At 44.8% G+C, this 15,358-nt stretch overlaps 1 protein-coding gene across 6 annotated transcripts in view; it reads right to left on the reverse strand.

Moving 5' to 3' along the window:
* Positions 1–14,876, reverse strand: part of RALGAPA2 (Ral GTPase activating protein catalytic subunit alpha 2) — a 459,903-nt gene extending 445,027 nt beyond the window's left edge. For all 6 annotated transcript variants that reach the window (XR_007515412.1, XM_049869401.1, XM_049869403.1 and 3 more), the window contains exon 1: positions 14,620–14,876. Coding sequence is in view for 5 of the 6 variants with exons in the window: in XM_049869401.1 (XP_049725358.1) it covers positions 14,620–14,725 (106 nt within the window). In the remaining variant the exon portion in view is untranslated. The remainder of the gene's footprint in view (positions 1–14,619) is intronic.
* Positions 14,877–15,358: the final 482 nt, after the last annotated feature.

A 15,358-nucleotide genomic window follows, 5' to 3' on the forward strand; every position in this document is an offset into this window, starting at 1 on the left:
TGCATCTGGTAAATTCAGGAATGCACCTTCATCCAGAAGATCCCTTGATTCTTGGTTTTGAGAGCTTGCTGAAAGAATCATGGTCTGCTTCTTTATGTGATTTGATATTGACTGTTGTCTCTGAGCCATCTATAAGTTATTGTATTAGTTTATTTTATGTTTGCTTATTGTATCCTGGAAACTCTGGTGACATAGTGGTTAAGTGCTACGGCTGCTAACCAAGAGGTCAGCAGTTCGAATCTGCCAGGCGCTCCTTGGAAACTCTATGGGGTAGTTCTACTCTGTCTTATAGGGTTGCTATGAGTCTGAATCGACTCGACGGCAGTGGGTTTGGGTTTGGTACTGTATCCTATCTTCTTGCTTTGTTTTGTTCTGATATTCCCAAATACATTGCTTGAGTGAGCCAGCTTGATTATTTTTGCCTTTGAAGCTCTAACGTCCTCTCACCAGATGACTAGAGCTGTTATCAGGTATATGAGCCTAGGAGTCCATTTACTTTTCTTGTGTGGATTCAGCTCAGGTGTCCAGGGAGCTGGTCATCAAGTGTGTGGTACAGGCTCTGTCCTACAGTCTTAGAGGGGCAGGGGTGATTGGTGTAGGTACACATATCTGGTTGCAGCAGGGGGTCGTGCTTGAACAAGGCAGGGGGCTGACAACCATCCCCCAATTGTCTGTGCACACAGGTGGGTGGGTTCTGCAGATGGACCACAGGCACCCAATGCTTTTGGTTTTAAGGACTGGGAAGTACCAGTTATCCCTAGACCCCTGTCACGGGTGGCTGGGTGACCTGAGTGTAGCCACCAGTCCTTAGCCCCCAGATGTGGGTCGGTGAGAGCCCTGTTTAATAGGCAAAGCAACATCAAACACCCACCTCTCCTCCGCACAGCTGAAACAGTTGCCGTCTGCCAACAAGGGCCTATTCTCCTGAGATAGGCCCACACAGGTCCATGCAGGGGGGAAAGGTATTCAAAGTCCATGGACTGTTTATGCCTGGACAGGAGCCGCTTCTGTCCTGAGCTCCCCAGGTTAGTGGAGCTGGCAGATTACCTTTTCCCTTAACTGTGAGTTTATTCTTTCTCTGAGGCAGGGAGAATGGCTCAGGGCACTCAGCAGAACCTATCTCAGACCCAGTGAAATTAATAGCCACTGAAGCCAGCCTGGAGGCTGGGGACGTGGTAAAATATACGCAAGTACCTAGCTTTTGCAGAGAGTATCATTCTTCTCTGGTTCCTGGGTGTGAGTAGGCTGTGCGGCTGGCTGTTTCTCCCTAAGGAAACTGCGGCCAAACGCTACCACCAGCCTCCCGCAGCCGCACCAGGGAATGGCTCCTGAGGGTTCCCAGCAATTCAAGTCTGGCAACTCCTCTCCACTTCTGAACCTTGTCTGCCTCCCCCTGCTATTCAGTCCGTTTTCTAACTTTCCCTTTGATGTTCAGGGCTCCTAGCTTTTCATAAATATAACCATTTCACTTGTTTCTTCGGGTCTTTCTTGTAAGAGGGATCATCGAGGCATCTGACTACTCCACCATCTTGGCCCCATCTCTCCCTTAAGCTTTTTATCATTAAATATTAATTCATCATTAATCAACTCTTTTACTTAAGTCAGGTTGTATTAGGTTTCTGCCATTTGCAACCCAAAGTCCCAACCAGTATAAATGTACTCAACATATACCATCACTCTGGTGGAGAATTAATAAACCAAGAAAAATCCAGTCTGGTTAAATACACACACACAGAGGTGGCTGCCACGGGTGGGGGGGGAAGGGGAATAGGGAGTGACTATTCATGGGTACTGAGTTTCCTTCTGGGGTGATGAAATTTTCAGGAGGTAGAGGTGGTGGTTGCACAACACTGTGAATGTACTAAATGCCACTGAAATGTTCACTTTAAAACGGTTAATTTTATGTTAGGTGAACTTCATTTCAATAAAAATATTTTTTTAAATACAAATTATATTGCAATGCATTTCTTAATATAACAGTCTTTGAGTATATCTATTATAAAATAGTTTCCTAGAAAAGGAAATTGGCTCAAATGATACGTACATTTTTAAGAACACTGCTTTCTAGGAAGTGTATACCAATTTACGGTCCTTGCAGAAGTGTGTTTAGAGCCATCAGTGTATTATCATTAGGGAAAAAAAAACAACAACCCCAACAAAAGCAACTTTGCTAATATAATGGTGAATACATTTTAATCTTTATGTATCTTAGATTATCAGGCAGCCTGGGTGGCACAAATGGTTAAGTATTTGACTATTAGCCAACAGGTTGGTGGTTTGATCCCAACCAAAGGTATCTCAGAAGACAGCCCTGGTGATCTGCTTCCGAAAAGTCACACCCTGAAAACCCTATGGGGCAGTTCTACTCTGCATACATGGGGTCACCATGAGTCAGAATCGACTCAATGGCAACTAACAACAACAATGACATCTTAGATTATTAGTGACTAACATTTATGGATCTTTTCAAGACCCATAATTACATCTTTAGTTATTTTCTCTCCTATAAGTTTCAAATATTTTTCCAGTTCATTAGTTACTTTTTGCTTCAGATAAAGATGTGACATGCTTAGGGATTTCCTGGAAGAATTTTAGTTTGCAGGATGGGAAACACCTTCTGCAGAAAGGGCTTGTGTGTTAGTTTCAGTTCTCTGAGAAGTAGACACCAAGACATATAAGAGATTATTGGGGGAAATGCCTGTGAAGGGTAAAGAAGACAGAGCTGGAGAAGGCAGGAAGAGGCTTCAGACCACAATGCAGGTATGACACCAGCAAAGGAGATGGGGCAGAAAGGAAAGTTGGGTAGGAAGAATCTCAGACTGTGGTACAGTTCTAAGAAAGTTTTGGTCAGGCCAATAGGGAGTCTTCAAGCCAAAGTCACCCTTCAGAGACACCTGGATCTCAGAGGAATGGGCCCACATTAGTACTCTTACAGCACTCAGTAATCAGCCTAGAGTAGCCCAAGGGAAGGAGCCTCGATGGCACAGTGGTTAAGCACCTAGCTGCTAAACAAAGGTCAGAGGTTTGAACCCATCAAGCCGCTCAGCGGGAGAAAAAAAACCTGGCAAGCTGCTCCTGTAAAGATTAAACCAAACCAAAACCAAACCCACTGCCATTGAGTCAATTCCGACTCATAGTGACCCTATAGGGCAGAGCAGAACTGCCCCACGGAGTTTCTAAGAAGTGCCTGGTGGACTCAAACTGCCGACCTCTTGGTGAGCAGCCATAGCACTTAACCACTATGCCACCAGGGTTTCCGGAAAGATTACAACCTAGGAAACCCTATGGGGTGGTTCTACTCTGTCCTATAGGGTCACTGTAAGTTGGAATTGACTCAACAGTACAATAACAGCCCAAGGAAAGCTTGGCTTTGGCTTGAAAATAGTGGTGGAGCCAGGCAGGCAGCAGCTGGAACTGTCAGTCAGTTCTACCTCCCGCAGCAGGAGATCTGAAAGACGCAATCTCATGGCTCCACAGAGGAGCACCAGCAATGTCACTCTTACCTTATGGGTCCTTAAAAGTATAGGCGCGGTTCAATAAATGTGCACTGCCACTTTAAAATCAAACATAGGACAGTATCAGTGGGCTCTTTATTTTTTTCAAAAGAGTTTTTTTTTAACCAAAGCACAATTATTATAGCTAAACCAAAGATAATATTTACTGTTAAAGACCACAACTACTTTTAAAGTACTGTTCAGTATCTTCTAGATGTAGTTTCAGTTTCTAAAACATAAAAGACATAAAAAGGTTATGAAACATCTCTTTTCTAAAAATCAAAGTCAAAACCCTAAACTGAAGATTCAGAACTCAGAAACAAAGCTATACTAAGAATCTACAAGGTATATCCTTTAAAAGGTGAAATTCCTGTAAATTCCTCTCAACTTCATCAAAGGTTTTGCTAATAGATTCTGGGAAAAACTATTTGAACTGACAGATTCAGGAGGCTTAACCATGTAAAAATAACTTGCATTGCAAACCACCTAAAATACATTAGCAAACAGATATTTAATAAATACCTTTTATGATTAATATAAACTGATAGCTTAAGGTAGCAATTTGATCCAGTGAGTATATGGAAAGCATCTTACAAAGGCTAATGGGTGACATGAGTCACTTAGTGGAAGGGCAGGAAACATTTGCACTACTTACATGATGCTCATTATACACACACACACACTCTCACATATATATGCATGTGTGTACATATACATGTATGTGTGCATGTATGTATATATGTTTGTATATATGTATATACAGGAGCTTGGTGGCGCAGTGGTTAAACACTCGGTTGCTAACCAAAAGGTCGGTGGGTTGAACCCAGCAGCTGCTCCATGGGAGAAAGATGTGGCAGTCTGCTTCCATAAAGATTTCAGCCTTGGAAACCCTATGGGACTCTACTATGAGTCAGAATCGACTCGGCAGCAAAGAGTTTGGTTTTGGTTTTTGGAGCACAGCATTTAATACAATAAGTTAAACACGTTTGTAAGATCACTCCCCAGAAGAGCAACAAAAAGCCTTAAGATTACAATATTTCACTTATTTTAAGAAGATATATGACACAGAAGAGGGAGTAAAGGTGATAAAGTTCCTATCCCTACACGAGCAAGAAAACTGGCTTAACAGATGACCTCATCTCCTACCTTCCCAGAGAAAGGGACGCCATCACAAGGGCTCCCTCCACATCCCTGTCCTCCAGCACCCCATTCTTGCCTCCCTCAGGCTGGCCTTAAAGGAAGCCTGCTCTCCCACCCCACTCTTGATCCCACTGTAGACCATACTTTTCTCTATTATTAGCCCCTCTCTCTACACTGTCTTCAATTTTGCTCTTTTTATTGGTCCTTCTAAATATAAATAAGCCCCAGCTTCTCCAGTTCTCAGAAAACATTAAAATCTTATCTCCTTATACATCACACATACACATCCATCCTTGACCTGGATCTTCCCTCTCTTTTCCTGGCATATTAATCAGCACTCTTCAGGTACAAGACCCAAAAATTCAACTCAAGCTAGCTGAAACAAAAACAGGGTGTTTATTGGCCCCTGTGACTGAGAAGTTCAGGGGCGGAGCTGGCACAGACAGCACAGACAGGGTTGAACCCCTGGGCTCACACATGATCCGTGGGGTCCTTCTCACTCTCCTTCACTCAGTTCTGGTCCCTCTGAGGGTGGAATCCAATCTGTGGCAGGCTCTCTCCACATGGTGGGAGAGATGAACACCAGCAGCCCAGGCTACAAGCTTACGGCTTGCAAGCCAAAATGATGGAGTCCTCTCTTCTCTGCATCCTTGTTTGAAATCTCCGGGGAAACCAGTGCTCCAGACTATTGGCTGCATCAGGGGAACACACTGGATCTGGACTCCCCTCTCCTTAAAACCCTTCCATAGGTTCCCAACATTTACCTATACTACAGGATAAAAGCCACTGTACACTCAGCTCCAAGGTGAGTCACACCATTGCCTCTGTACACGCTCCTGTCTCTGCCATCCTTTCATCCCCAACCTGGAGGCCTGGTAAATCCCATTATTCATTATTCAAACCTCATCTCAGACCTGATCTCCCTCAGGAAACATTGGCACACCTCAAGAGGCCTCTCGGCTGCACCTCTCTGCACCTTGCGGCCGCCGTTATAGTTTCATCCCACTCCATGGTGGCATTTAAAATCCTCTGTATTGTTTGCATACCCGTGTCTCCTACCATACCATAAATCCTGGGCTTGTACACCTTATTCATTTCTAGATACGAAACCCTGCCCAGTAGCAACACACACACACACAAAATGCTTATGAAACTTAATTTTTTAAAAAATACAAGGATAAGACACTTGTTTGCTACATTTATATATTCAGTGTTCTTAATTTTACAACAGAGTAACTTACATTCCTTCTTTTAAAAACAATTTTAAAATTCAAATGGAATCAATTTGCTGTTTTGAAAATCAACTTTTTCTAATAAACAATTCTCTACAGTTTTGTTTATGCTGCTCAGTTTGGAGACCAAAGAGCAAAACTAAGCAACAAGGAAAAATATTTATTACCATCTGTAAAGAAAGGATTGTTATGAGTCGAAATCGACAGCAACAGGTTGTTTACTTTTGTTTTGTTTCATTTTTGATAAATAAAGGAGCGAGTCCTGGAGGCATAATGATTGGCAGTTTGAGCCCAGCAGCTGCTCCACGGGAGAAATACCTGGCGGTCTGCTTCCGTAAAGATCACAGCCTTGGAAACCCTACGGGGCAGGTCTGCTTTTGTCCTACAGGGTGGCTATGAGTCAGAAATGACTTGAAGGCAATGAATTTGGTTTTTGGTTATAAATAAAGGGTTTATAAAAAAAATTAAAATACAAATTATAAAAGTCTAAATCAAAATATTCTAGACCTACCAATTACCTCCCTTCTCAGAATAAAAGGTAGAAGCCAACCTTTTCAGGTATTGCAAACAAAACACCTGAGCTCAATCAGATATTTATCCTTGGTTCACCTTTCTCACATCAGAAGTCTAGACAATCTCAAGCCCTAGAACCAGGGATGATATACTGTGTTACACTTATGTGTCCAAAGTTCACTTACACCCAGAGGTTACAGATACACAATGTTAGTCAGCCCTGAAAAATTAGCAAAGGGAGCACTGTGGCAATATCACTTTACTCCAAACAACGTCAATTGACAGAGAGCATACTAAGACTGACAGAGCAAAACCTACACCTCCCGGCTTTGTTCTAGCTGTCGGACTGTCCACGTAGCATTAACGCCCATGCAAATATCTTACTACCCTCTAGGTCTGCCAAGCACATGAAGTGGCCAAGGATCACTGTTACATAGAAGAAGCCATGCTCAAATCAAGTATGATAGCCCAAAATCCCCTAGAAGAATACGGAAAAACAGGCAGGGAAGATAGCAGCAAACATCAAAGCCACACATTGGGAGACACGCAAAAACCACCGTTTGGCTTTTGTTTATATATTAACAGCCCTTTTGGTGGGTAAATATATTTTTCTGATATGTAAATATACTTTCAAATCAGATAACCAGCAGAGGCACAACATGGGCTTCAGAACCATATGAATCCCAGATCTGCCACTTATCAGCTGGGTGCTGGTAGACAAATAGTTAAGCTCACTAAGCCTCAGTTTCCTCATCTGTAGGCTGGGGACAGGAGCAGGACCTTCATCTTAGGTTGTGGAAAGATTCAAGGAGATCATGATGATGATAAACAGCCATATAGCTTTCCACCCTCTCATCTGAGCTCCAGACCACATCTCCAAAAACCTCCCAGGCATTTCCACTTGCATCTTGCCATTTTTTTAAACTTGGCATGCAAAACACAAACTTGTCTTGGCCCTTCATTAGCCAGAATCCTCACCCAACTTTTCTGATTCTATTCATGACACTTCCACCCTCCCAAACACCTATCACGAATTAGCAAATTATGAAAACATGTTTATTGCTGGCCAAACTACAATGAAAATGATAGTCTCAATGCTTGCTGGTGGGAAGGCCGATGAGAGCAGCCCTGAGAAAAGTACGGTGCATCAAGTCATACACATGTTCAAACCCATCATTTTAGTTTCAATGAAATCTACTCTAAGGAAATAATACAAAATGTAGAAAAATCTGCTTTCCAAGATGTTTACAGCAGTATTATTTACATCAGGAAAAAAAAAAAAAAACAGAGATAGAAAGGGAGACAGAAAGAAAACAATTTAACCACTCAGGAAATAATTAGCTAAGTTACGGTACATGGCCTCAAACAAATGTTGTGTAGTTAATAAAAATGAGAGGAAAAACACATGGGGAAATGCTAATTAGTTTAAAAGGCAACATTTAAAAATTGTAAATGAACTTAACCCCTACTTAAACAACAAATGCACAAAAGAAAATATACCAAAATATATTTTGTTCTGTCAATTGTATAGAGCATCTGTGAGATTGTTCTCAGCTCTCCCAAACCTGGTATCACTTGACTGTGGCCTTTGGTTCCAAATCTCTTCTTCTTCAGATTAATCACTCCTTCCTTACCTTCTGCAAATCTCACTTTCATTGCTTTACTTACAGAGTCACTAGTTTTGCTGCACTACCAAAACCTGATGCTTTCGAGTCGATTCCAACTCACAGCAACCCTGTAGGACAGGGCAGAACTACCCCATGAGGTTTCCAAGGCTGTAATCTTTATGGAAGCAGATTGCCACATCTTCCTCCCAGGGGTGGTTGGTGGATTCCAACTGCTGACTTTTTGGTTAGCAGCCGAGCTCTTAACCACTGTGCCACCAGGGCTCCCTTGCCTATACAATATTCTACTTATTATCTTAAACTCTGGACACCCTGAGGACAAGGATTTGACCACCCTATCTTCAGTGCCCAACATTATCCGTCACTACTCCCCACTTTGAAAGCAGAGAATACCAGAAGGATGTTTACCTGTGTTTTATTGACTATGCAAAGGCATTCAACTGTGTGCATCATAACAAATTATGGATAACATTGCGAAGAACGGAAATTCCAGAACACTTAATTGTGCTCATGAGGAACCTTTACATAGATCGAGAGGTAGTTGTTCAGACAGAACAAGGGGATAATGATTGGTTTAAAGTCAGGAAAGGTGTACGTCAGGGTTGTATTCTTTCACCATACCTATTCAATCTGTATGCTGAGCAAATAATACGAGAAGCTGGAGACTGCACTGGGTTTGGTTTGGTTTTGGTTGGACTATAGGAAGAAGAATGGGGCATCAGGATTGGAGGAAGACTCATTAACAACCTGTGTTATGCAGATGACACAACCTTGCTTGCTGAAAGTGAAGAGGACTTGAAGCACTTACTAAAGAAGATCAAAGACCACAGCCTTCAGTGTGGATTGCACCTCGACATAAAGAAAACAAAAATCTTCACAACTGGACCAATGAGCAACATCATGATAAACGGAGAAAAGATTGAAGTTGTCAAGGATTTCATTTTACTTGGATCCACAATCAACACCCATGGAAGCAGCAGTCAAGAAATCAAAAGATGCATTGAATTGGGTAAATCTGCTGCAAAGGACCTCTTTAAAGTGTTGAAGAGCAAAGACGTCACCTTGAAGACTAAGGTGAGCCTGACCCAAGCCATGGTATTTTCAATCACATATGTATGTGAAAGCTGGACAATGAACAAAGAAAACCGAAGAAGAACTGACGCCTTTGAATTGTGGTGTTGGCGAAGAATATTGAATATACCATGGACTGCCAAAAGAACAGACAAATCTGTCTTAGAAGAAGTACAACCAGAATGCTCCTTAGAAGCAAGGATGGTGAGACTGCGTCTTACATACTTTGGACGTTGTCAGGAGGGATCAGTTCCTAGAGAAGGACATAATGCTTGGCAGAGTACAGGGTCAGCGAAAAAGAGGAAGACCCTCAACGAGGTGGACTGACACAGTGACTGCAACAATGAGCTCAAGCATAACAATGATTTTAAGGATGGCGCAGGACCAGGCAGTGTTTTGTTCTGTTGTGCGTGGGGTCGCTCTGAGTCAGAACTGACTCGACAGCGTCTGACAACAACAACTCCCCACTTGACCTAGGTAGGAGTCAGGTTGGCTTTCCTCACCCTCCTACCTCATTGCCATGTGTATTTCTACCACCGGCTCTTCCCTCTTCCTTCTTTGGTCTGAATTGACCTCCCCCTCTACTCTCCTAAATTCTAACCCTGCTCTGTCCAATACCAGCCACACATGGCTGCTGCGCACTTGAAATTCAACTAGAGATGTGCTGTAAGTATAAAATACACACTGGATTTCAAAGACTTAGTCTGAAAAAAATTTCAAGAATATTGTTATTTTTAGCAAAACGATGGAAAGAACGCAGATGCCCATCAACAGATGAATGGATAAACAAACTGTGGTACATGCACACAATGGAGTATTATGCAACGCTAAAGAACAACGATGAATCTGTGAAGCATCTCATAACATGGATGCATCTGGAGGACATTGTGCTGAGTGAAATAAGTCAATCACAAAAGGACAAATACTGTATGAGACCACTACTGTAAAAACTCATGAAAAGGTTTGCACACAAAAAGAAACAATCTTTGATGGTCACCAAGGAGGGTAGGGGTGGCTATGGAAAAACACTTAATAGACAATAGACAAGTGGTAACTTTGCTGAAGGGTAAGACCGTACACAATACTGGGGAAGCCAGCACAACCAGTACAAGGCGAGGGCATGGTAGCTCCACAGACACAGTGAAACTGCCTGAGGGATCGAATTGCTGGGCTGAGGGCTGTGGGGACCATGGTCTCAGGGAATATCTAGCTCAACTGGCATAACAGGCTTTATAAAGAAAATGTTCTACATTCTACTTCGATGAGTAGCATCTGGGGTCTTAAAAGCCTGTGAGTGGCCATCTAGGATACTCCACTGGTCTCACCCCTTCGAAAGCAAGGAAGAATGAAGAAAGCTAAAGATACAAGGGAAAGATTAGTCCAAAGGACTAATGGACCACATCTACTATGGCCTCCACCAGACTGAGTCCAATACAACTAGATGGTTCCCGGCTACCACTACTGACTGCTCTGACAGGGATCACAACAGAGGGTCCTGGACAGAGCTGGAGAAAAATTTAGAACAAAATTCTAACTCAAAAAGATCACGCTTGCTGGCCTGACAGAGACTGCAGGAGCCCTGAGAGTATGGCCCCCTGACACTTTTTCAGCTTAGTAATGAAGCCACACCTGAGATTCACCTTTCAGCCAAAGATTGAACAGGCCCATGGAACAAAACAAGATTAAAGGGCGCACCAGCCCTGGGGCAGGGACTGGAAGGCAGGAGGGAACAGGAAAGCTGGAAATAGGGAACCCGGGGTTGAGAAGGGAGAGTGTTGACATGTCATGGGGTTGTTAAACAATGCCATACAAGAATGTGTATACTAACTGTTTGATGAGAAACTAGTTTGTTCTGTAAACCTTCAGCTAAAGTTCAATTTAAAAAAAAGAATATTATTTTTATATCATTACCTGTTGATATGTTAGTATACTGGATATACTGGGTTAAATAAGGTACATTATTAAAATTAATTTCACCTGTTTCTTTTTTAATGTGGCTACTAGAAAACTTAAGGAGCATGGTGGCACAATGGTGAAGTACTTAGCTGCTAACTGAAAGGCTGTTGGTTCAAACCCACCAGCTGCTCTGTGGGCGAAAAGGGCTGGCAATCTGCTCCCATAAAGATTACAGCCTAATATGGGGCAGTTCTACTCTGTCCTACAGGGTCACTATGAGTCAGAATCGAGTAGATGGCGCACAACAATAACAATTAAAAAATTTAATGACACATTGTATTTCTGCTAGACAGAGTTACACAGCCTAACCATTCTTCATGGCCCAGAATGTGCAAAACCCCCTCTGAGAAGCCCTTACTCTTCATGCCATTCTTAATCTCTTTTTGCCCCTTAAAATGCTATAAGAGTTTACTATATAATCCACTAATTACATAACATATATTTACTATTATTTGTATCTCGTCTTCTTGCCGTATCAATACCATTTCTATACCCCTAACTTAGGATTCATACTAGGCATTTGATTTTTGATTTACACACGGAATCTCTGGTGGGATGGGAGCACTATGGTAATATACAATATGGTTTTTGTTTTTGTTCTCTTTACCCATTTACTTTCCCAATGATGATTCCAACAAAGCAGGAAGAGCTGGAAGTCAGGCGGCCTAACAGCTCTTTGTTCTCCCGCTAACTAACGTAACACATGTGAACCATTTACTATGTTGCTTGGCACCGAGTAAGGTCCGTCTGAGCCTCAGTTTCCCCCTCTGTATAATGTTGTTAGCTGCTGTCGAGTCGGCCTTGGACTCACGGCAACTCTGTGCACAACGGGACGAAACAGGGCCCGGTCCTAAGCCGTTGCCATGACAGGGTACAGACCAGGCTACTGTGACCACCAGGGTTTTCACTGCCTCGTTTTTGGAAGTAGATCACCAGGCCTTTCTTCCTAGTCTGTCTTAGTTTGGAAGCTTCACTGAAACCTGTTCAGCAACACTGCAACACACAAGCCTCCACTGACCGACAGGTGGTGGCTGCACACGAGGTGCACTGGCCGGAAATGGAGCCCAGGTCTCCTGCGTGCAAGGCGGGAATTCTACGCCGAAGCACCACTGTTCGCTCTGTGTTCCCAACAGTAACACATGCACAGCCAGGCCGAGAGCTGAGCAAGTCCTCACCGAGTCATCATCGTGATACTAGGAAATGCTCTGCCTTCCACAACTAACTGTGCATGTCTCAGCCAGGTGCCTTAAATGTAGACTAGTTTTTATGAAGAGAAAACAAACCCATCACCACTGTCAAAGAAAGGAGGAGGAAAAAAAATTCTTGTCCTATCCTATTAACGGCAAGAGGCGAGTAGGGGAAAGAGTTAAATGCCTTCTCCAAGCTGGAGTTTATACCTCATACTCATGATAACCTTTAAGAGGCACACATTATCATATGCATTTTACAGAGTAAAGAAACTGTGTTTCAAAGACAGGCTAAGTAACTAGCCCAAAGTCAAGGACACCATCTTTGTAGGTAGAAAAATAACATTTTTACCATCACTTGAAGATAAACTACATGAAAAGCAGGAATGTTATATAAATATGCAGATCAAAATACAAAAGTAATTACTATTCATTTTCTTTAAATAGTTGCCCTGATCTTGGCTTAATTCCTATCTTTTAGTTCAAGAACGCTTTTGTTTTCTAAGCAGCCTTTTTTAAAAACTAGCAACCAAACATATGTGATATGATAGGAATTAGTACATTAATGCATGATTTTTCTTTTAAGTCTTTCAACTATAGTTGCAGGTGAAAGTTTACATTAAACATTAAGGCAGGAACTCTTCAGACACATTTTACAAAAATCTCAGCTTCCACAAAGATCACAGTAATAAAGAAAACTGGGTCATTCCACAAATGCATTAATCAAAAACAACACACACCTAAGGAAATATCAGAGAGTTTCTACATGTTACAAAATTGAGGTCATAATGAGTTCAAAGAAATGATAAAAGAAAGTTCCTCAAAATAAGGCCCACATCTTAGAGTGAAACCACAATTGCACAGACTTGAACACTATCTACTTTCTCAGCATTTAACAGTTACTGTGTATCCCTATGAAATCAAACTGATCTAGGTTTAATTGATTCTGCCTTTACCAAATGTGGCCAACTTAATCTTGTAGACTTGAACAGCAAAAGTCCGAGGTTTCTAACACACGTACACACACACACAGTCCCAAAGTATCAAATGCTTTAAAATACTGTTCAACTCTCCTTTATTGAAAACGTCCCTGAAGTAGGTGTTCATCAGTCACTACCGACTAAGAACCCTGCACAATGCAACTTGTGTCTGCATGGCATTTTAGTACAGGAAGTAGAAAGTTCAGTTTACCGAGAACACCACATTTCACTTTCAAACGTCTTGAAAACTTATCCCTCTAACGGTAACCAATTTACATTTCATTCCAAACTGAACAAGGCAGTGCAATTTCAAGGGATCTGCAATTCTGAATAATTTCACTTGGCAAAATCAGACCTTTTTTTCTTTAGAGGCACGTCACAGACTATAAATAGATACAATTAGCAACTTTTAATCTCTTAAAGAAGATCTTTAAATTCTCACATATAAAAGGAATTCCTTCATGCCATTTTCTCTCATAATCGCATGAAGACTACGTGCCCTACTAGATCAGGTGGTTTTTGCTCATTTTAAGAATAAAAAAGATATCTAAAAGAAACATAAGGTGTCCTTTTCTCGTCCCCCAAATACACAAAGACAAGTCTGTCCAGGGACAGCAAAGCTGTTTTCATCCTCAAAAAATTTAAGACTAAGGAGGTAAGAAAAACAGAAAACAAAACACAGCCTCAGTGAGCCAGCTAGAGGTCACATGCTGCAGGTGACAGGAAGCCTGTGAACACTTCACACCACAGAGGTGAGCTTCATCCGAGGTCAACTCCAGGCGCCCCTGGACCGGCCAGCACCTCCACCCAGCGGGCCACCACGTCCAGGAAGGCTCCGTAGGCTTCCCGGCTGCTCTGGCAACGAAGGGAAGCAGCCTTCCCCAACTCAGGGAAGTTTCCACTCCTTCCAAGCAGGCACAAGGAGCCCCTTCATGCCAAAGACACGAAGAAACTGAAGCAGCCAAACACAAAATGAAAATGCAATTTAAGAGGCGCATGGGAAGGGAGACGACAGTTAGACCGGTTCTGGGACCACTCTGTGGCTCAGTCTAGTGGGGGTCGCAGACTCAAAAAAACAGAAGGGAAGCGAGAGATGACAGCTGAATCCAGTCTGTGCCGGGGCCGCCTGAGGTCTCAGCCTGTTGAGGGTCTCAGGCCGTGCACAGGGACCACCCGGGGGTCCAGCCCGTTCGCTGCGGAGGGAAGGGGGTGCTCACGGCCGTGCCCGGCCTCGAGGTAAAGCCCCACGCAGGGCGGCAGGACGGCGCCCGCGGGCCAGGCTGCCCCTTCCCGCAGCGAACAACGCCCCGGGCCCCGGCCGCCGGTAGCGACCCTCGCCGCGTCGGGCCGGCCTCCGGGGACGCCCTCCGGGCAGGTGCCCGCGCCCGGCTCCCCTGGCCCGGCGCCCGCCGCGCGCTCACCCAGCAGCGCCCGCAGGTGCTTCAGGCGGGTCAGGACGTCCTTCTTCGGGTCCAGCGCCTTCTGGGCGGACTTCTTCACATCCCCGTGGCTCCTTCGGGAGAACATCCCGCCGCGGGAAGCCCAGGCCCCGCCGGCGGGGCTGCAGGCGCCTGCGCTGCGCGAGTCACCGCATGGGGAGAGGCGCTCCCCGCCGGCCGCTCGCGCCCACCGCCCGGCGCCGGCGTCTGCCGCCTCCTCAGCGGCCGCCTCAGGAAGGAGGGCGGGCCGGCGGGCGAGGGGCGGAGCAGGAAGGCGGCGTCCACGCGAGACGACGGCCCGCCCCCCGGGGGTGCCGCCGGCGCTCGGGCACCGCGCACGCGCGCTCGGCCGGGCCCGCCTCGCCGGACGCCCGCCCGCCGGCGCCGGAGCCCCGCGGGGCCGCCCCAGGAGCGCCGAGCCGGAGCGGCGAATCACAGTGGAGCTCGCCCCACCCGCACGCCGTACTACAAGCCCCGGCATGCACCGCGTGGCGGCCCTCCCACCAGACAGGCGTTCCCTCGCCTCGATGGGAGTCAGTGGGCCGGCACCGAGCCCTTCTCCCCCGCCCCGCCGTGGGCCGCAAGCGCCCCTGGGAAGTGTAGTTCTCCTGGAGGCGAGGTGCTGTATACTCGTCAGAGCCTCCGAAGCGGCAGCCGCAGTTCCCCCGACCATCCCCCGCGCCGAGAGGTCCCGGGCCCCAGAGCCTTCACGCTCCGGTCT

The sequence above is a fragment of the Elephas maximus genome, chromosome 25 (genome assembly GCF_024166365.1).
Source record: "Elephas maximus indicus isolate mEleMax1 chromosome 25, mEleMax1 primary haplotype, whole genome shotgun sequence".
Lineage (NCBI taxonomy): Eukaryota > Metazoa > Chordata > Mammalia > Proboscidea > Elephantidae > Elephas > Elephas maximus.